This window comes from Blennius ocellaris (genome assembly GCF_963422515.1).
Source record: "Blennius ocellaris genome assembly, contig: SCAFFOLD_137, whole genome shotgun sequence".
Classification (NCBI taxonomy): Eukaryota; Metazoa; Chordata; class Actinopteri; order Blenniiformes; family Blenniidae; genus Blennius; species Blennius ocellaris.
The window spans coordinates 77,501-89,364 of record NW_027662174.1 but is presented as its reverse complement, the minus strand read 5'-3'; the positions used below and the strand labels follow the sequence as shown (position 1 = coordinate 89,364).

At 52.1% G+C, this 11,864-nt stretch overlaps 1 protein-coding gene across 1 annotated transcript; it reads right to left on the bottom strand.

Moving 5' to 3' along the window:
- Positions 1 to 3,936: 3,936 nt before the first annotated feature.
- LOC308148176 (zinc fingers and homeoboxes protein 1-like) lies at positions 3,937 to 10,910 on the bottom strand (the record flags this gene model as incomplete). Its single annotated transcript, XM_080521617.1, has 7 exons — positions 10,621 to 10,910; positions 8,942 to 9,254; positions 8,209 to 8,865; positions 7,846 to 7,972; positions 6,530 to 7,744; positions 5,875 to 6,006; positions 3,937 to 4,326 (listed from the first exon to the last, which is right to left on the bottom strand). Exons 2-7 carry the CDS (start codon positions 9,133 to 9,135, stop codon positions 3,937 to 3,939), a joined length of 2,715 nt encoding a protein of 904 aa, XP_080377743.1. The 5' UTR covers positions 9,136 to 9,254; positions 10,621 to 10,910.
- Between the last annotated feature and the right edge of the window lie 954 nt (positions 10,911 to 11,864).

Below are 11,864 nucleotides of genomic sequence, written 5' to 3'. Positions count from 1 at the left end.
AGGTGTAGAATGATAGGAGGAATGGAGGTGTAGAATGATAGGAGGAATGGAGGTGTAGAATGATAGGAGGAATGGAGGTGTAGAATGATAGAGGAGGAATTGGAGGTGTTGATGATAGGAGGAGGAATGGAGGTGTAGAATGATAGGAGGAGGATTGGAGGTGTAGAATGATAGAGGAATGGAGGTGTAGAATGATAGGAGCGGAATGGAGGTGTAGAATGATAGGAGGAGGAATGGAGGTGTAGAATGATAGGAGGAGGAATGGAGGTGTAGAATGATAGGAGGAGGAATGGAGTGTAGAATGATAGGAGGAATGGAGGTGTAGAATGATAGGAGGAGGAATGGAGGTGTAGAATGATAGGAGGAGGAATGGAGGTGTAGAATGATAGGAGGAGGAATGGAGGTGTAGAATGATAGGAGGAGGAATGGAGGTGTAGAATGATAGGAGGAGGAATGGAGGTGTAGAATGATAGGAGGAGGAATGGAGGTGTAGAATGATAGGAGGAGGAATGGAGGTGTAGAATGATAGAGGAGGAATGGAGGTGTAGAATGATAGGAGGAATGGAGGTGTAGAATGATAGGAGGAATGGAGGTGTAGAATGATAGGAGGAGGAATGGAGGTGTAGAATGATAGAAGGAGGAATGGAGGTGTAGAATGATAGAAGGAGGAATGGAGGTGTAGAATGATAGAAGGAGGAATGGAGGTGTAGAATGATAGGAGGAATGGAGGTGTAGAATGATAGGAGGAATGGAGGTGTAGAATGATAGGAGGAATGGAGGTGTAGAATGATAGAAGGAGGAATGGAGGTGTAGAATGATAGGAGGAGGAATGGAGGTGTAGAATGATAGGAGGAGGAATGGAGGTGTAGAATGATAGGAGGAGGAATGGAGGTGTAGAATGATAGAAGGAGGAATGGAGGTGTAGAATGATAGGAGGAGGAATGGAGGTGTAGAATGATAGGAGGAATGGAGGTGTAGAATGATAGGAGGAATGGAGGTGTAGAATGATAGGAGGAATGGAGGTGTAGAATGATAGGAGGAGGAATGGAGGTGTAGAATGATAGAAGGAGGAATGGAGGTGTAGAATGATAGGAGGAATGGAGGTGTAGAATGATAGGAGGAATGGAGGTGTAGAATGATAGAAGGAGGAATGGAGGTGTAGAATGATAGGAGGAATGGAGGTGTAGAATGATAGGAGGAGGAATGGAGGTGTAGAATGATAGGAGGAGGAATGGAGGTGTAGAATGATAGGAGGAGGAATGGAGGTGTAGAATGATAGGAGGAGGAATGGAGGTGTAGAATGATAGGAGGAATGGAGGTGTAGAATGATAGGAGGAGGAATGGAGGTGTAGAATGATAGGAGGAGGAATGGAGGTGTAGAATGATAGGAGGAGGAATGGAGGTGTAGAATGATAGGAGGAGGAATGGAGGTGTAGAATGATAGGAGGAGGAATGGAGGTGTAGAATGATAGGAGGAATGGAGGTGTAGAATGATAGGAGGAGGAATGGAGGTGTAGAATGATAGGAGGAATGGAGGTGTAGAATGATAGGAGGAGGAATGGAGGTGTAGAATGATAGAAGGAATGGAGGTGCAGAATGATAGGAGGAATGGAGGTGTAGAATGATAGGAGGAATGGAGGTGTAGAATGATAGGAGGAGGAATGGAGGTGTAGAATGATAGGAGGAGGAATGGAGGTGTAGAATGATAGAAGGAATGGAGGTGCAGAATGATAGGAGGAATGGAGGTGTAGAATGATAGGAGGAATGGAGGTGTAGAATGATAGGAGGAGGAATGGAGGTGTAGAATGATAGGAGGAGGAATGGAGGTATAGAATGATAGGAGGAATGGAGGTGTAGAATGATAGAAGGAGGAATGGAGGTGTAGAATGATAGGAGGAGGAATGGAGGTGTAGAATGATAGAAGGAGGAATGGAGGTGTAGAATGATAGGAGGAGGAATGGAGGTGTAGAATGATAGAAGGAGGAATGGAGGTGTAGAATGATAGAACAGCTCTACAGCCATTTAGAATAGAAACCTACATAAACACAATGAATAAAGTTCTTTCACATGAAACCATTCAAACATTGTTTGATGGTTCAAACTCCAGCTTTCATTACAGAAGGTTGTAGTTTGTTGTTTAGTTGTGAAGAACCAGAAGTCGCTTCATCATGAAGTTGTGTGGTAGAAACAGTGGAGCGTCTGGAGCACAGCGCCCCCTGCTGCCTCACTGGCTCCTCCAGCCTGGTTCCTCTCTGGCCCAACAAAGAAGTGAGGCCAGCTAGAACCGCTTTACCACTGTTATGAACCGGTTTAGCCCTGTTAGGAACCGGTTTAGCCCCGTTAGGAACCGGTTTAGCCCCGTTAGGAACCGGTTTAGCCCCGTTAGGAACCGGTTTGGCCCCGTTAGGAACCGGTTTGGCCCCGTTAGGAACCGGTTTGGCCCCGTTAGGAACCGGTTTGGCCCCGTTAGGAACCGGTTTGGCCCCGTTAGGAACCGGTTTAGCCCCGTTAGGAACCGGTTTAGCCCCGTTAAGAACCGGTTTAGCCCCGTTAGGAACCGGTTTAGCCCCGTTAGGAACCGGTTTAGCCCCGTTAGGAACCGGTTTGGCCCCGTTAGGAACCGGTTTGGCCCCGTTAGGAACCGGTTTGGCCCCGTTAGGAACCGGTTTGGCCCCGTTAGGAACCGGTTTGGCCCCGTTAGGAACCGGTTTGGCCCCGTTAGGAACCGGTTTGGCCCCGTTAGGAACCGGTTTGGCCCCGTTAGGAACCGGTTTAGCCCCGTTAGGAACCGGTTTAGCCCCGTTAGGAACCGGTTTAACCCCGTTAGGAACCGGTTTAGCCCCGTTAGGAACCGGTTTAGCCCCGTTAAGAACCGGTTTAGCCCCGTTAAGAACCGGTTTAGCCCCGTTAAGAACCGGTTTAGCCCCGTTAAGAACCGGTTTAGCCTTGTTATGAACCGGTTTAGCCCTGTTATGAACCGGTTTAGCCCTGTTAAGAACCGGTTTAGGCCTGTTAGGAACCGGTTTAGCCCTGTTAGGAACCGGTTTAGCCCTGTTAGGAACCGGTTTAGCCCTGTTAAGAACCTCTTTAGCCCTGTTAGGAACCGGTTTAGCCCTGTTAGGAACCGGTTTAGCCCTGTTAAGAACCGGTTTAGCCTTGTTATGAACCGGTTTAGCCCCGTTAAGAACCGGTTTAGCCTTGTTAAGAACCGGTTTAGCCCCGTTATGAACCGGTTTAGCCCCGTTAAGAACCGGTTTAGCCCCGTTAAGAACCGGTTTAGCCCCGTTAGGAACCGGTTTAGCCCCGTTAGGAACCGGTTTAGCCCCGATAGGAACCGGTTTAGCCCTGTTAAGAACCGGTATAGCCCTGTTAGGAACCGGTTTGGACGGTGGAAGGACAAAGAAGTGGTGTGACTCCGGCCCTGGCTCTGAACTGGCCCCTGGTTCTTTCCGGGGGGAAAAGCCCCCCCAAGGAGAAATTAAATCTGAGTCACAGAGAAATGAGGCTCAAGGCTTTCCTGGGACGGCCGTCCATTTCCCTGTCCTTTGCTGGACGTGTCCCCGTGTCCTTCACAACCTTACATCTTAACCCTACGTTCTGCAGTGGGACTGCTTCGCTGTACCTAACCCCCCCCCTGCCGCAAACCAATTGGTTGTTTTGCTCCATTTGTTTTTCATTTTAGATATTCACTTCATTTCATGATTGTATAAAAAATATATATATTTGGGTGTCAGAAAAATAAACCAGGCGAGGCAATATATATACCTACACACGAAGCTAAAGGAATTAGCCTGGGAGCTACTAGCATGCTACGAGTTAGCACTAAGGGTTTCCAGGCATCTGAAGTTGTTTTTCAAGTGTAACTTCTGGATCTTTTCAGTCATTTCAGGGTTTTAATGAAACTATATCTTTTGGAGGACTTGATGAACTCACGGTTCACGTCTGCTCCTTGGGCTGCGAGTGGCTGATGCCAGCAGACTCCGTCTCCTGGACCTCGTCCTGGACCACGACCTCTTCGTCTCCCTGCTCCTCCACCTCCATCTCTCTGTCGCTGTGGGCCTGCTGTCCTGTAGCCTCCTCTTCCTCCATGTCCTCCACCTGCTCTTCCCTGTCCTCCTGGTCCTCCGGGTCCTCCGGGTCCTCCGGGTCCTCCTCATCACTGAACAGCTTCCTGCCATCCTCCGACCTCCTGGCAGTCTCGGAGAACCAGTCCCTGACCTGCTGGTAGCTCATGCTGGATTTGGTGACCAGCTCGTCCAGGTCACTCTCGCTCAGGAAGCCATGCTTGACGTAGTAGTCCTTCAGGAAGGACTTCCCCGGCTTCACCTGCAGGACAGACGGAGGTTTACAGGGACCAACATCTACATAGACCAGAGGTCTCAAACTCAGATCTTGCAGGGCCGCAGCCCTGCATGTTTTCCATATCTCTCTTCTTTAACACACTTGAGTGTCCTGATGGTTCATCACCACCTTCAGCACAAAGCCAGATAACCAGTCGCTCGCTGCAACCAGCTGTGATGAAGCAGGGAGACATGGAGAACATGCAGGGCTGCGGCCCTCCAGGACCTGAGGTTGACACCCCTGACATAGACCAATGTCAACAGAGACGAACATCTGATGTCCTCCCAGAGACTCCAACCCCAGAAAGACTGAGTCTCTGGGAGGACGTTAGATTGTCTCAGAGGTGGAGTCTCTGGGAGGACGTTAGATTGTCTCAGAGGTGGAGTCTCTGGGAGGACGTTAGATTGTCTCAGAGGTGGAGTCTCTGGGAGGACGCTAGATTGTCTCAGAGGGAGGTGGAGTCTCTGGGAGGATGCTAGATTGTCTCAGAGGGAGGTGGAGTCTCTGGGAGGACGCTAGATTGTCTCAGAGGGAGGTGGAGTCTCTGGGAGGACGCTAGATTGTCTCAGAGGGAGGTGGAGTCTCTGGCAGGACGCTAGATTGTCTCAGAGGGAGGTGGAGTCTCTGGGAGGACATCAAACCTCTGAAAGGCTGAAGCCTGAAGATTGAGGGACAGACTCAAACATCCACAGACACTAATGTCTATCATGAGTATGGTACAGTGGAGTATGGTACAGTGCAGTACAGTCGGGTACAGTACAGTCAGGTATGATATGGTACAGTATGGTACAGTGCGGTAGAGTACAATATGATACGGTGCTGCACGTTACAGTAAATACCACCCAGACCCAACTGTGTTAACTTGTTCCACCAGGTACATAGAACCGTATACAGAGCGTTTATACGGCTAATGAGATATCTACGTATTATTGCTGACCAATCAGCATATTGCAGCTGCGTTGTAGCTGCTGCTGGTGGAACCGTACCGACATGCTCGCTACGTCAACAGAGTGCTGACCATAAAGTGGTAACGGTTGGCTACGGTACATTCAGTCCGTGTCAGTGGAAACACACAAAAACTCCTCATGTACTGCACAGTCCCATCCCATACTGCGCGGTCCCATCCCATACTGCGCGGGCCCATCCCATACTGCGCGGGCCCATCCCATACTGCGCGGGCCCATCCCATACTGCGCGGTCCCATCCCATACTGCGCGGGCCCATCCCATACTGCGCGGGCCCATCCCATACTGCGCGGTCCCATCCCATACTGCGCGGGCCCATCCCATACTGCGCGGGCCCATCCCATACTGCACGGTCCCATCCCATACTGCACGGTGAGACGGACGCTTTACTGAGACTTCCCAGGTTCTCTCACCCATTCAGACTTCTGAGACTAATGTCTCAAGAAGAGACTCCAACATCTGAGAACAGTCCACAGACACCGACATCTAAACATCTTATTTACTGACGGACCCTAATTCTGACCGGTGTGTGTCTGCCGAGCATGTTTCTCTTTCTCTTTTCACAGACCTTGATTGCGATGGCGCCACCTGGCAAAGAGCGTTTGCAGGGATATGGCCGGCGCGTCCTCCTGGACCAGCCACGGAAACGTTTCCTGGACTTCTTGTGGCTCTTGGCTCCTCCGTTCAGCGCCTCGTCCACCTGCAGGACAACAGTCAGACTCAACCCGTTGTCAGGACTGAGAAAACCTCAGATTGATTAACGATGTTCACACTACTGACAGGAAGCGTGAATTCTAACGTGTTCTGATAGTAGTTCACACTCATTGGTTTTGGTATTTGCAGCTAGTTATTCTTCGGGATTCATAAAGATACGTTTTTACATCTTTATGCCAAAACATAAATGTTACATTGTTACGATGTCATGTTGAGAACTCAGTATTTGAAATAACAGCCTGTTGTCAGCATGTCCCAGCGCCGCTGTGGCTACAACATAGCTAGCCCTACCGCTGAGACTGGGACTCTGTACGCGCTTTGAGTCAGCTTGACAAAGCGCTACATACATCCAAGCCATCATTATGTTGATACATTGTTACATTGGTACTTCGTACTGTTGCACTGCCGTTTTGTTTTTACATGGACCCAAGACTCTGCAATCAAGATGAATTGATTGTCCATCACTTCACTGTGTTATGTGGTTGAATTGTTCTGTGAGAAGCCTTCACCTTTCCGATCTGGTAGAGGTAGTACCACTTCAAGCTGTTGTTCTTCCAGGAGTAGCGAGTGTCTCCGAACCAGTTGACGATGTACGACCTGGGCAGGCCGCTCTCCGCGGCCATCTGGTCGTACTCTTCAGACGTGGGCCACTGCGTACGGATGAAGGTTCTCTTCAGGATGGTCAGCTGCTCCGGCGTCCTCTTCACCGCCCGCCTGCCTGCGGTTGGAGGCGTCTGTCGCTCGGAGGGCGAGGACGGCGACTTCCCCGGGTTGCCCTCGCCATCACTGTTCTTGGATGCCGAAGGCGTCTTCCTCCTCTCGGTGAACCAGGCGTCCACCTCGCGCCGCGTCAGCTTGGTCTCGGTCCGCAGGCGGCTGAGCTCCTCGTCCGATGGCGTGTCGGACTTCAGGAAGCTCGACTCCAGGAGGAGGAGCTGCTCCGCCGTCTTCTCCTTGAACCTCTGTGGCGTAAAGTCGGGGAAGGCGTGGCGGAACTTAACGCGGCGGTCAAGGGTGGAGGCCGACGAGCCCGGAATGCTCCCGGAGGTCGGCGAGGATTCGCTCGTTTCGTCACTGGAGTCAATGATGATTGTAGCGGCGCCATCGGTGACCCTACCGTCATTCAGGCCAATGCTGTTACTCCTGGCTGCTCGGGCAGCTGCGACTGCCGCCCGGCCGGAGGCCGCCCGGCCAGACCCCTCGCTGAGCAGCAGGCTGTGGTGGTCCTTGGAGTTCCTCTGGTTGTACCGCGTGTCGCTGAACCACTTCTTTATTGCTCGTTTTGACAGTTTGGTGACCTGCATGAGACGCGATATCTCCGCCTCAGTGGCGAACTGCCGGCGGCCGTAGCTCGCCTTCAGCTCTGCCAGCTGCTCTTTGGATTTCTTGGGTTTGCCGGCCGAGGCCGCGTCAGCAGCAGACGGCGTGCCAGCGGAGGATGCCGACAGCTCGGTCTTGGACTTGGAGGCGGACGGCTCCGTGGCTCTGGGCTGGTTTCCGGGGACGCCAGCGACGGTCAGCGTGATGGGCGAGGCCACGGGGACGGTGGCGCCGCTACCAGCCACCTGAGTGAGGACGAGTCCCGGCTGGCCCACAATCTGGCACGTCTGGAAGATGGACTGCAGGCCGTTGGCGGCGGCGGCGATGTTGGCGGGGATGACGGTGATGGTCTGAGGGACGGTTTGAACCGTGCCGTTAAACTTCTTTCTCCTGGCCTCCTCCACCTGCAGAGCACACGGCAGGGTCAGGGTCTACAGCTACACCCCACAGGGAGGTTCAGGGTCTACAGCTACACCCCACAGGGGCCACTAAGTGTGTGTCTGACCTCCTCCGGTGTCCAGCTCACTCCACGTTTCAGCCTCTGAGCAGAAAACCAGACTTTGATTTGTTCATCGCTGAACTTCGTCTGTGACGACAAACCCAAGATCTCTGACAGCGATGGGTAGGGAAACCTACACACACACACACACACACACACACACACACACACACACACACACACACACACACACACACACACACACACACACACACACACACACACACACACACACACACACACACACACACACACACACACACACACACACACACACACACACACACACACACTTAATTGCATCCCTTGGAGTAACAAAGGGAGTCATTGGGGCTTCACTGCAGAAGCTGGTGGTTCCGGTGGTCCTACCTGTTGTAGGCGCTGGCCAGCAGGACGTTGTTGTCCATGGCGGTGTTGTAGGTGGGGATGCTGCTGATGGGGATGAGGAGCTGCGTCTGAGTTGGACTGTTCTGGTTCTGCAGCGCCGACAGAACCTGGGCCAGGGTTCCCGGAGGCAGCACACCGCCACCCCCTTTGATCTGCAGCATGTTGGAGCTGTTGACCACAAGGTTCTGCGGGACGGCCTGGACCTGCACCGGGGCGGACAGGGGGAGGGGGAGGGGGCGTGGGGCGAGTGTGGCGGGGGAGGGGGACAGAGTGGGCGGCTCCCTGTTCTCCTCGTCTTCATCGCTCTCCACCTTGATGACCACATCAGCACTCGTCTTGATCGTGGAGAACTTCTTGGGCTCCGGTCGGCTCCGGATCCTCATGATGGGAGTCTTGCTGAGCGCGATGGCGGTCTGGGCTGTGTCCTCTTCCTCCTCCTCCTCCTCCTCTTCCTCCTCCTCCTCCTCCACCCCCGCTCCATCCCCTTCCTCTGCCTCCATCTTGATGAAGCTGCCGTCAAAGGTCAGGTCGTTGACCATCTGCTGGAACACCGTCTCGTTGTTCCGCTTCACCATGGTGCGGGTGAAGTTGTCCTCCCCGGGGTGCAGCCGGGCATTGTGGGCCTGCAGTGTGTCGTAACTGAGGGCAAAGCATTATGGGTAAAATACTTTTTACTAAGCACGCACGCACACACACACACACACGGTTGTTGTACCTCTTGGTGTGGTAGTGACACTCCACGCAGACGTAGGAGGTGTTGAGCACGACGTCGGGATGCTCCGTGTCCACATGCCTGGTGAACAGGTTCAGCTCCGACGTCTGGAAGCTGCAGTATTTGCACTCGTACCCCCCCCTCCGCCGTGGTCCCGTCCTCCCCCCCGCCCACAACCTCCTCCGGCTCCACCGCATCTGGGTCAGGCTTGTCTCGGGCCGGCACCATGCAGGGCGTGGTGGACTTCCTCCTGCTCGCCATGCCGTCGCTTCACGGTCCTTCAGGTCATCAGGGGACGTCACAGTCTGAGAGAGTCCTGAGGAACCAGAGGGTCATCAGGACACTGGAGGAGATTCTTGGTCCACACCTCCATCTGACTGCATCACTCCTCCGTCACTCCTACTCCTCCGTCACTACAACACCTCCTTCACTACAACTCCTCCGTCACTACAACACCTCCGTCACTCCTACTCCTCTGTCACTACAACACCGCCGTCACTACAACTCCGTCACTACATCTCCTCCGTCAGTCCTACACCTCCTTCACAACAAAACCTCCGTCACTCCTCCGTCACTACAACTCCTCCGTCACTACAACACCGCCGTCACTACAACACCTCCGTCACTCCTACTCCTCCGTCACTCCAACTCCTCCGTCACTACAACACCGCCGTCACTCCAACTCCTCCGTCACTCCAACTCCTCCGTCACTCCTCGGTCACTCCAACTCCTCCGTCACTACAACACCTCCGTCACTCCAAGTCCTCCGCCACTACAACTCCTCCGTCACTCCAACACCTCCGTCACTACAACTCCGTCACTCCAACTCCTCCGTCACTCCAACACCTCCGTCACTCCAACACCTCCGTCACTCCTCCGTCACTCCAATACAACACCTCCGTCACTCCAACTCCTCCATCACTACAACACCTCCGTCACTCCTCGGTCACTCCAACTCCTCCGTCACTCCAACTCCTCCGTCACTCCAACACCTCCGTCACTCCAACACCTCCGTCACTCCAACTCCTCCGTCACTCCAACTCCTCCGTCACTCCAATACCTCCGTCACTCCAACACCTCCGTCACTACAACACCTCCGTCACTCCAACTCCTCCGTCACTCCAACTCCTCCGTCACTCCAATACCTCCGTCACTCCAATACCTCCGCCACTACAACTCCTCCGTCACTCCAACTCCTCCGTCACTCCAACTCCTCTGTCACTCCTCCGTCACTCCAACTCCTCCGTCACTCCTCCACCTCCGTCACTCCAACAGCACAAACCAAAGCTCAGTCGGCCAGTGGAGTCTCAGACGTCGAAGCTCCAGTGGACGTTCGACACCTTCACTGTCCACCGTCAGTCGAACTCGTCGCTCAGCACCTTACAACCGCTGGACTTTTATTTTTAAGAGGGAAACGAGACAACTTCTTGTATTTCACCATCAATTTCTCGATCTCTCAGATTCTTCTAACTCATTTGTACAATAATTCGCCAAGTCCCTTCGAGCGGGGGGGGGGGGGGGGGGGGGGGGGGCTGACAGACTCGGCTGGGAGCGGAGCGGCTAGCTTTAGCATGCAGCAGGAGGCTCGCTTCTCCCCGGCCGCAGGAGGACCCACCACAGCCGGCTCCCCGGCACCCCGGCTCCTCACCCCGCCCCCGGGTCCGGTCCGGCTGCGTGTTTACCTCCTCCGCAGGGGTCCGCTCCCCGGGATGTGGCCAATGTCCGCGCGGCGCCTCCTCTCCGGGCTGTTGCTGCGCAGTCTTCCGCCTTTCGGCCACCGAGGTTCCCATTAGCTTCGGCCGGACACGGGGCCTCCTACAGCCGCACGGAGCTCGCGGCTCCGACTCGCATCGCCGCCGCCGCCGCCGCCCGGGTCCGTGTTAGTGAGAGCGGCAATCTGCAGGGCAGCGCCCCGGGAAGAGAGGAGCGGAGCCGGAGGAGAAGGAGCAGCAGAGGAAGAGGGGGAAGGCCATTTTCATCTGGAAGGTCCGAGCGCACAACTTCCGTTAGGAGCTTCACAATAAGAGCATGAGCCCCGGTGCCTCCCTCAAAGTTATGACGAGAAATTATTGCAAAAACCAAAATAATTCACTACATATTTCGATATATATATATATATATATATATATATATATATATATATATATAATACTATCACTGACGCTGTGAAATGTTTAACAAGATTTAAAGATAAAATAATCTTCAATTGAATAATCACGAGGGAAATTTTTTTTTAAATAGACATGATACATACATACCCGCAACATAAAAAATTTTTTTATTAAAGAATATTTAAATGAAATTAAGTATTTAAAAATAATATCCTAATAGGAATCCGTTCTATCAGTTATATTTTCAGACATAAAAGAATACAACATTGTCAACATAAATAAAACGATTTTTAAATCAATTAACACAAAATGTCATAAAAGAACCATGTAAACTGTCATAAACAGATTTGGATTATATGAATTAATAAAAAGATCAAATGTAGAAGAATATCACTTATAAGCTTTATCAACATCAAATAGTTCTTCCCGGATATGTCTTTGTCTTTTTGTTAAAACATACTTGAGTAATATAAAACAAACCGAATATTTACGTGAATATAATCACATTGAAAACCACCTCAATTAGAGTCAATTCCAGGTCTTGATCTCACCTGTTATATTTTGAAATTATCCAGAACTTCAACACTTTTAATTTGGAGGCTCGTAAGTGGAGTGGAAGCAAGAGTCAGTCTGCATGATTCCATATCTTCTCTTCTCTTATTTTATTTATTTGACGTCGGGAGCAGGAGGTTCTTGGTAACAAACAAAAGAAGAAGAAGCTCCTTGTGAAGGCTCCACTAGTGGAAATCTTACGAGACGGGCTGAAAGGAGTTACGCAACAAGTTCCATTCACTAACTGTGTCCCCGGGACAAAG